This window comes from Poecilia formosa, unplaced genomic scaffold, assembly GCF_000485575.1.
Source record: "Poecilia formosa unplaced genomic scaffold, Poecilia_formosa-5.1.2 Scaffold9, whole genome shotgun sequence".
NCBI lineage: Eukaryota > Metazoa > Chordata > Actinopteri > Cyprinodontiformes > Poeciliidae > Poecilia > Poecilia formosa.
In genome coordinates, this window is record NW_006799948.1 from 3,076,287 (window position 1) to 3,086,791 (window position 10,505).

General features: G+C 40.8%; 1 protein-coding gene across 5 annotated transcripts in view; it reads right to left on the reverse strand.

The window, feature by feature from the left end:
- The window catches only part of dock4b (dedicator of cytokinesis 4b), a 176,926-nt gene that overhangs the window by 5,360 nt on the left and 161,061 nt on the right, over nt 1-10,505 (reverse strand). For 4 of the 5 annotated variants that reach the window (XM_016664126.1, XM_007578639.2, XM_016664117.1 and 1 more), the window contains 6 exons: nt 9,564-9,675; nt 7,206-7,287; nt 5,822-5,931; nt 3,706-3,778; nt 981-1,097; nt 269-330 (listed from right to left, as the gene is read on the reverse strand). In XM_016664126.1, coding sequence (XP_016519612.1) covers nt 269-330; nt 981-1,097; nt 3,706-3,778; nt 5,822-5,931; nt 7,206-7,287; nt 9,564-9,675 — 556 coding nt within the window. The remainder of the gene's footprint in view (nt 1-268; nt 331-980; nt 1,098-3,705; nt 3,779-5,821; nt 5,932-7,205; nt 7,288-9,563; nt 9,676-10,505) is intronic. The other variant, XM_016664134.1, reaches the window with a different exon arrangement.

Below are 10,505 nucleotides of genomic sequence, written 5' to 3' on the forward strand. Positions count from 1 at the left end.
ATATATGTAGAAGTCTAATAAACCCATGTACATTTTCATTTAAACAGGTGACATCCCTGCAGAACCTTGAATATATTTAGCTAATACCCTCCAGCCAATCCCGTTTAGGAACCTCTTTGGGACGGCTGACACATTAAAGTCCTACATCAGCAGTGGTGGAGCTGGTCACAGCTCCACTGAGCAGTTAATACAACCCGTCTCCGTCTCACGTTCGACACAGAGCGGGATAATGACCGTTTCCAGAAGAGTGAACAGAAGCGGGACCGACCTTCTGCGGCGATCTGGACATGGGACCTGGCGACTGCGGCCTGGTGTTTTTAGTGGAGGAAGCTGCAGACATTAAAAAAAAAAATGGAGAGAGAGAGAGAGAGAGAGAGGAATAGAATTAGGGGAGCGGCGTTTTCGTTCACACAGTGGGATGACACAGCATGAAATCATGCAAACAAGGACACACGAAGCAAAGAGAGCCTAGAGCTGAAAGAATCAGCAAAATCAAATAAACACTGTTGTTCTGCAGGTCCTCCAGACTGCCTTAAGCTGCCTCTACACCCAACAGCTGCTCTCGCGCTCTGGAGAGGGAGAGCGACTCCATCTGCTGATGACGCTGCCGGGTTAACTGCACTACAGCCGAAAACACTGAAGCTAAATCGGTTTCATCTGTAAATAATAATAAAAAAAAAAAAAATAAATTTAAAAAAAATAAAAATCTAAAATGAAATAACACTTCGAACTGATAGAAGAAGAAGAATTAAATTGCGATGAAACACAAATTTGAAACAAGTACGATTAGAATCTGATGCCGGTCAGTATGGAAAGAGCAGAAATGCCATACGGCTTGAGGAGGATGTCAACAGCAGGAGGAGGAGGAGTCAGATGGGGGAAATTGGGAAAAAGAGAAGAGCCGTTCGAGAGCGGCAGGTGTCAAAAGCCGGACTGGGAGAAGTTAGCGTCATTCTTCAGCAGAGGGGCGGCCATTTTACCTGGGTGCTGAGGCCTGGGAGGGATGGGAGGGCATATGGGTTTGGAGACATTGTCAGAGAAGGACGGCGCGCGCTCTTTGACACTGTCAAGGCTCCAGCTACTGGGAGTGGGTCTCACTTTACAGCACACAGACACACCACACAAAATGAAATAAATAAATAAATAAATAAATAAATAAATGAAAAATTACAGGATGGAGTTTGCATGCAAAAACACAACATACAGTAGAAACACTGACAATTTCTATGGGTAATAACATGCTGATGAGTGAGGTTAGAGTCGTTGTAAATGCATCAGTCTTCACACTTTAAGTGCATTTTGATCTGACTAGACATAAATTGAGATTTTAAAACATTTTCTTCAATATACTCTTATAAACATTTCCTTGGCATGCTCTCTGATCTTTCCCGTTTTGAAGAAAATGGACCTCTAGATGTCACATAACTGTATAGCCTCACCTCACCAAAAAGTCATGGAGTCATCCATATTAAAAAGTGTATAATACTTCTGATTGACCTAAAAAAATGTAAAATAAATCCAAAACATCTTTATGACTCAAGAATGTGCATAGGTAGAAGACTTGTTTTACTATTAAAGTCCAATGGAAACGGAGATTTAATAATTGCCCCAACCCACAAATATTTAAAGCTGCAATGGGTCTGTCCAGTAATTAACAGTTACGGAGGACACGCATGTCAGCTAGTGTGTGGCAAACTGCTCAACCTTGTTGTGACAGATTGAACATGAGCCGTTTCAACAGCTTGGCTTATTGTGCACCACATACTTCTATCTTTTCTTTGAAGTAAGAGTAGCTGAGTAGAAATGATGCAATGTCACATTCCTCAAAAAAAAAACACCCACAAAGGACATTGGGTTGTTTGCTCACTGTCAATCAAAGTGGATCAAAACTGTATTTTTTTCCCCCCCAAAGATATTTGTGCAGTTGATTACTTTTGCTTCCCTTTGTTGCATTTTACAGATTTATCTCCGATTCCCACAGATTCCCTTCATGCGCACATTTGGATATTTTCCGCAGAGAACGGAATAAAACGACGCGTGTCTATTTGAAATTTCAAGTTCATTAAATCAGCCGACGTTCGGCCACGACTTCCGATGCAGATATTTCTGTGAGAATAAACTGCAATCAGGAAATCGATGCAGTCGTTCCTTGCATGCTAAGCCTTAGAGTGGGTGTTAAACTCTAACAACGCCATCCAAACATTATTAGAAGGTAAAAAAAAAAAAAGTTACACTTCCTCAGTAACAGGTTCTGTGTAAATTCTTCCACCTTTTTTTTTTTTTTTTATCATTGTCATCAGTGCAGACAGCCCGCATCACCATATTGTGATGCAGCGCCCTTCTCCTGCTGCGTTAATTCCAGATCACAGTTTTGTGTTTTCGTGCGAGTCACAAGGAAGCCATCGCATCCACGCTCCTCGCCGTTTATTAAAAGGAGCGTCATCTGACACCATCTGTAATTATTCCTACGCTGAGGAAATGAGTGTGGAGTCGTTGCTCGTTCTGTTGCGTCTTAAATGTTAAGCCCAAAAGAAAATAAGGAGGCGGGGGAAAGTTTTTGAAGAAAATTGGAAGAATTTTTGGCCGAGCTGTGAATAATTGTGTTTAAGACCATAAAACCGGCTCAGAGCTGGTCGAGGATGATCTCACAGCACCCAAAGCCTCCGTAAAGCTCGGAGGAAAAAAAAAAAATATATATATATATATTTTCATGCTTTAAAGAATAATACTTTAGGGTCTGATGGAGAAAAAAAGTCTTTCTTTTTATGTTCAGGATTTGTTTTGAACCCACTTCAAAAATGCTAATGTCTGCATCGACTCTGGCTGAAAAGTTGACGGCAGACATGTTGCATCAGGTTGCAGAGGGTAAGAATTAAAAAAAAAAAAAAAAGCCTTTAATTTTATGTGACAGTATTGCATGGTGTGCGTCTTATATCACAAAATAGTTTTTTTTTTTACAAAAGGTAATTGCAAAACACATAATATAGGTTTTCCGCATATTTTAAACTGCGATACCATATCCAATCTGAGCGATGCACACCAGGCTTGAGAATTTGAGAATGAGAATTTATAGAAAAGACAAAATTCACCAAACTACTGTTAAACAACAAATATTAAAGATCTGTCTTCAGTTGTTTCTTGATGTAGGCGTTTATTAGAAAAAAAAATGCAACAAAAAATGTTATTGTCAATAACGGCTCTGAGAAAAACCGAATTCAGTCAGAATGGAAAATGTACGGTCAAGGCTTTGCAAAAAAAATGGTTCTTTGAAAAGGTCGTAAAAAAAACCCCAAAAAACAATCAGTGCATTTTTGTTATATTTCTGTTTTCAAAAGAAGCTTCTACGGAGATATTCGCTGCAGCTGCCAGAAAAAAGCTTCGGTACAGTGTGTAGTAAATACACACTGCATGTATGAGCAAGATGGCCGACACTCTGGACAGTACCGCATGCACAGACGAAAACCCAAGAAGCTGTCCGCTTCTGCAGCTTCGCATCACAACGGAGATGGCAGCCACTTCTCTTAGGGGATTCAGATAGATGGACACAAACAAGGAATTTGTGATAAAAACACTTTTTCTATACACATAAAATAAGAGATATTCCCTGGAAGAGGGTTTTTTTTTGTGTGTTTCTGATTGCTGAGTGGACAGTTCCCAGTACAACTCAGGAGTATAAATAGATGTGCAACGATAGCGAACGTGTACCTTTATCTGGTGCCGAGAGGTTGGGGTCACTCCTGGGTAGAGTGGTGTCGCCTATCTGGTGAGCAGGAGCTCTCTGCAGAGCAAGGAAATCACACAAATTAATCTTAAAAACACGCACAACCTATGAAGATATTTCAGCAAAAATTGGACTAAAGCTCTCGTAAAAGGCTCAGAGTTTTAGAATATGGGTGACACAAACAGCAGAGTATCATAACAAGTTTAGTGTTCAAGATTTTGCTATAAGTTTAGCTTTGATTTGCTAAAAAAAAGAGGTGAAATACACTAAGAAAAATATAGATAGACATATGTAAAATAGTGGATTAGTTTCCTTAACCCTTTTGTGATGTCGCAATAGGGATGTGCGCATGGAGACTTTTATTTTGGGCAAGTATATTTTATCATGAAGAATTACCTTTATATATCACGATACAAAAAAAAAAAAAATAAACATCCTACCATGACATGTTATACAAGTGTAAAAGACCTAATTATCTGGCAGATCATAAATTTAAAACTGCAAAGAAATGTCAAGACATGTTGGCTTTGGCTCCGCCTGAGAGAAATGACTTTGCGCTCGCCCTAAAATCGCAAAAAATAAGAATGCAGCTAAACAACTCGTCTTTCTAATAACCGACATTAATCACCCAATAAAAGTGCTTTGCGGCATGTAGGTCATCGGCAATAATCTCCTCCGTAGAATTAAACATAAACGGGGTGAAAAAGAGGTGAACTCCACATTAAGCCGTGACCGCGAGCGATGAACGGCCTTGAAAAGCAAACAGATTAGGGTTGTTTTGTTTAGTTTAGGTTTTTTTTTTGTTATCGGGGCTTTGTCGGTGGATTGATTGTGTGGTTCCGTTACGTACTGTCCTTCAACCGGGAAAGCAATTACAATATCAGTGTGCTCTCATAACCTCTTGTTTTTATGTTATCAGCTTGGTGTACAGAACGGTTCCTTTGCCCCCCCCCCCCCCGCCGCTGCCACATAATGGAACAAAGCTGGGGTAATCTTTAGCAAAAACAGAAGTAACATCTACTGCTCTTGAAAAATTGCACCTCTCAGCGACAAAATGGCCTTACACCACGAGCCCTCGCCAAGGAGACATTTTTGTCTCTGAGGCGGAAGTCAACCCATTGAGATGTATTGTACATTAACAAGGTGACCTTGTTTTCTGCCACAGTGTGCACCTCATTGGGTGCTGCAGTTGTTACAAACTTCGGAGTTTCCCTCTAGGCGGAATGTAACACCGCGCCGGACAACTATAGATCTGCTTCCTAATTTGTCTTTGTGTCCCAATCACACAACTGCACACTTTGACAAAAAAAAAAAAAAAAAAAAAAACACCTGACTGCATATGCCGGCTTTTGAAAAGATAAAAAAAAACTCAACTGAGCTGCAGATAAACCTCTTAGGCGAGCAGAAAGTAGATGAAATGGCTCGCTCTTTGAGGTTGTCGTCTTATTTTCCCCCGCTTATGGCATACAAATGCAATCTATATCTCTAAATATTGCCCTGAATGAGTTGCTAAATGTGCTGAAGGGTTTGTTGAACATCGCTTTTGACACAGTCCCAGTGTGAAAAGTTTAAGCAGGCTGGAGATCAGAACTCATTGTGTCCTGCTGCGTCATGTCCAGGTCATGGTCTCGTTCTCTTCTAATTTCCAAAATCCAAAATGTTCAATGGTTTAAAAGGCTTTTAATTGCACTGAAAGGTGCCTGAGTCACCAGGATTTTTCTGTGGCTGTGCAACATATTGTATTTAGCATAAATACTAGCCTGTTTCTGCGCACTGCTTACCAGCTGGTTGAAAGAAGGCTCATGCATTTCAAATTCGGTGTCAAGCACAATGGCCGCCATGGTGAACAAAGAGAAGTAGCGCCACGTATTATTATTTTTACGCTAATTAAAACGATATCTGGAAATTTAGTGTCATGTTAGCATCAAGCTATTACTGAATACTGGCTAAAGACTTTGGAGCCTGAATGAATTTACCAAGAACTTTGCAAGATAATAAGCATTTCCATGGCAATGTATCAACTACTAATACAAATTAGAAATTTATGAAGAGGAAAAATGCAAGACATAAATAGACACAAATATGTTTATATTTGCCAACCTGTGCAGGATCAAGGGGGTTGGAGAAGATGGCACTGACCGGTCTCTCTCGCGGAGACAGACAGGCATTTTCTCTGGAATGCTTGTGTTTCTCTGCCATTTGAGGCGAACCTGAAATGAACAGTATGATATGTCAGAGCTCTGTCTCTCTCTCACACACACACACACACGCACACGCACGCACACACACACACACACACACACACACACACACGCAGGCGTACGCAAGCATGCGCATTCGCAAACATGTTCAGGACCAAACAGGGAGCAAGGTGTTAGGCTATTACCCACAAATACTGGCAATCAGGAAAGGCCAATCTCTCTTTCTCCCTCCAAGCCTCTCTCTCTTTGCCGTCCTTTCAGCCTCAATAGCTCCACAACATGATAAATGGCTTGGCCCCTCCTTCACACACACACACACGCACACACACATCCTCCTCACTCCCTCTAACCCAACTCCCTTGCCTCCTCCGTTACACTGGACAATCACAACGGGGACGTGAGCCACAGCTCGACACGGCTACATGTGTAACGCGAGTCAACAGACGGGGGCGAAATCCAAACGAGCAAATTCGTCCGTCATTATTGCCGCCCTTCCCCCTCAGCGGCCGCCGCATGAATCTTGAACCATTAGCCAACTTGACAGCACTTGGAAGACCATCATATGAATATAAGATAGCAATCGCTGGCTCTCCTTCAGGTAGCACCACAGAGGCAATAATTCTCCGCGCGCTTTATGGGTAGACAGAGGGCACTTTTATAAGGGCGCCGCCCGCTGTCAGCGGCTTGCCAAAGGGGAGTGCATTCGCTTCCATAAACGTCTTCATATATTCTCGCTTTTTATGATCGGGATCAGGCAGAAACACATTTACACATTTGAACACATCGGGATGAGAGGGGCAGCAGGACGAGGCATTAGCTATTCACTCTACCCAGCGGTGGACGCTCGGATAACCGAGTCTGGCCTGGACAGCGCTTGTTAGAAGGGAATAGTCAGCTCGGTTGTAGGAATCTCTTATTCTCTCTTGCCACGTTGCGCGCTTTCACAGGCGCAATGTTCCCTTCAACACCGTTTCTTCCAGCTCATTTATTTATCCGTCTTCATTTTGTATTCTCTCTGTTTCGCCTTTCCTCGGTTTGTTTTCCATCAAGCTCACTTTTTCTTCATTCTCTTTGAGGATCTTCCGCCGGGCTCCGACCTCATCAGACAGGATTGCCGTTCCGTTTTGGGAGACGGCGTCGCCGAAAGGTTTAAAGTACAACGTTGCACGTAAAGAACACTCGATATTTCAAACTACTTGGGACTGAAATATCAGCTGCATGCTAGCCCACAGGGCTTGTTTTTTTGGGTTTTGTTTTTTTTTTTTTGATAGAAGCCACCTTACCTCTGGCACTGGAGGGAGCTGAGCTGGTGACGTTGGGCGAGGCAGAATGATTGGAGCTGAGGCTCGAGGTAGATGGACTGGGCTGCAGGTGGGAAACAGCACAGCATTATGAACATCCGTCTTAAATCACCAGAACATTAATGTTAATAAACTTCAAGTCAAGGTTCATTTATTTATATAGCCCGTTTACAACAGCTTTGGTTGGTTCAAACACGCACAGTGTGGCATCACCACTGATTCTAAATAATACTGACAAAGACTCATCCTTAGTCTTAGAGTAAGTCAAAGCTTTTTTTCTCCATCACTTGAATAAAGTCTTTATTCTAAAGACATTATTCAAGTGATTTGCACAATCAGTGCATTTACTTCTGCTATTTCAGATGGATTTAGTTTAAAAATAAAGAGGGTATATAAAACTTGCGAAACTAATGTACATTAGTAGCAATTTTAGCATAGTTAGCTATGTAAACGTTGGCTAACTGTGACGTAGCACTACTTAGGAGAAAATACATTGTTATGCTTTGAGACAAACAGTTAAATGAGAATATGAACTAAAAATCTTCAATATAAATAATGGCAGCACTTTCAGAAGTAAATTTTACATTTGAATATTCCCAATTTGCTCCGTTGGAGTGGTAAGCATCACTAACCACATCTTTGGAGGAAATAAAACCATTTGTGTTTCAATCTCTACTCAGTACCGTATGAACACACATTTCCAGAGTACCTGTCATAATTCATTTACTAGAAATATAGTCAGTATCTGTAATACTGAGCAACATCTGTTGGTGGTTTACAAAGCAAATAGCATTGTCAATGTTACCCACTGGAACCTTGATATGCTTTGGAGAAATGGTAATGATTTGATTTATTTAAAACATTTTTAATCAGTAAAAAAAAAAAAAAGTATTTCTCCGTTTTTCTAAGTCAACAACGGCAGGATGGAGTCTTGGGGGGAAAAAAAATATAAGAGATCGAAAATCAGCTGCAAAACTCTAAATAATGCATCTCTATGAAAAAATAAAAACAGCAACCCTGTTAGCTCCTGGGGCTCACAAACACCAGCAGTTTGTTTATAGTTATCGTCGAGTCATTTGCAAACTTAGGAATATTTTTTTCTGCGGCCCTCAACACCAATGTATGAAATTTGATCCGCCAACACGCAGCTGGTGGAGATCTGGACACATTTTAAACCAGGTTGTTTTTCCCCTTTCATCTTAATTTCCATCCAACTGAATGAAACTGGATGGTTGACTTTTATTTAACAGCGGTGTTGGTTTCACCCGGCACGGTACACCGAGCGATTTCGAAGCACGAGCCACGTCCTTATCTCGTCGCCGACAACAACAACATCTTGCTCTTTTTCTTGTTTGTGTGAAAAACTCAGCCAGAGTTTTGACTGGAATCTGACAAAGAATCTGTGGAGCGAGCAAAAACATTCCAAAGACTTGAAGCCAGCTGTCAAAACACTGGAACAGCAGAAATATGTAAAAGCCAAATTGATGTGAGGAGTTTTTCCCCCCGATGATCCAATGACATTTTTAAAAATATTATATTAAATGTTTAGTCATCACTCGAGGGATTTCCGTCTCATTTCCAATCAAAAACAAGCTTCTTCGTTGGATAGAAACAGTTTTCAATCCAAGTCTGCTACAGGTATGAATACTTTTGAACTTCACTGCCTCTGTAGCGATAAAGCCGGTGCCTCGTTCTACTAACGCATATCAAATAACTGCAAGTAACACCTGAAAATGAAAACCTAAATCTTCAATTGGATGTCTTATTGCATCATTTTTTTTTTTTTTTCCCCAGGTAAAGTAAAGCTTTAATATTCCAATCTATTATCCTAATTGACTCGGTCAGATTCCTGACAGCAGCCCTCTTTTGCCTCCTGTGTTTCCCCTCTCTTATTATTACTCCGGTCCTGCCAGGTGCCGCGGACGGCTTGCCAGGAGTTGTCGGCAGCTCTTTGAATTGGCCAAATCCAGTTTAGATTAGACTTAGGCAGGGCTCCCTGGACGGCCCGCACAAAGCACCGTGTCCTGAATTGATATAATCATGACAATTTGCTTGGCCGGACAGAGCCCTGGAAGAGAAAAGTCGACATGATAGAGAGGAAAAAAAAGGGTCAGAGGAGAGAGCGAGAGAGAGAGAGGGGAGGAAAAAGTGCAGGTGGATTCAGAAAAGGAAAAAAAAAAAAAAAGAAGAAGTGATGCGAGTTGAGCCTGTGGGGAGAGCAAGAGGGCAAATGTTGGGATGTGGACTCAATCTACTACTTTAAACAGCCTTTTCCGGGGCATGTGGGTAGCGCGCGAGAAAGAGGCTGCTTGCATGTGCGTTTTACAGGTGAGGGATTACCTGCATGTTGAAGACTTCATCTGAGCTCTCCGACTGGCCGGTGATGTTGCTGACTTCGTTGGAGGCTTGAGATGAAAGAGAGGACGAGGAGTACCGGTTCACTGCAGGGTAGCTGCAGGGGCTGACGAGACAGAGGGAGAGAGCTTGTTACGGAGGATCTTTGTGAAAGGAAATGAAGTTTTTTTCTAATCTGTCGTGAACTCAAAAAAAAAAAGAGTTGAAATTCCTACTGAACGTTTTTTTTTTTTTTTTTTCTCACGTTGTGAGCCGTAAACTTCAGCGCAGTATTTGGGGGGAATATTTTATCAAAGTAGCACATAACTAAAGCGCATTTCATTTTTTTTAAACAATCTTGTAAATGTTGAGTACATTTGGACTATATGCTTAAGGTTTTATGGAAAATGATACGCTGGCTAAAAGCAAGCATGACATAAATGCTGCCTACAGTGAAACACTGAATTAAGTCAGAATTTGTTTCTTTTTTGCATTTTAAACTAAAAACATCAAACCTTTATTGAAACAGAATGCTTAGGCAGTTTAAATAATTATTTTTAAAGAACCTGTTTTAAAAGAACAGCACAGCATAATGGTTAATGACCAAACATTTGGAGTAAATAAACGAATTATAGTGGTTTTTGTGAAATAACCGTCACTCTTTTTTGAACATTCTTTGCAGACGCTAAATGAAATCAGTCATGATCTTCCCCTAACAAAACATGCCAAACATTATTATTGTCCACAGTTATAAATAGCCACTCTGGAGGGCCATTGTAGCTACATTGATATATATATATATGAAATGAAATTTTTTTTTTTGAAATGAAATGAAATTTTATTCGAACATGATACAAATATAAAATAAAATAGTGCACAGTAACAAGAAGTGCATAAGAAAGAAGAGAAAATACAGATTTTTTTGTTTCAGTTAACATATCATGCTCA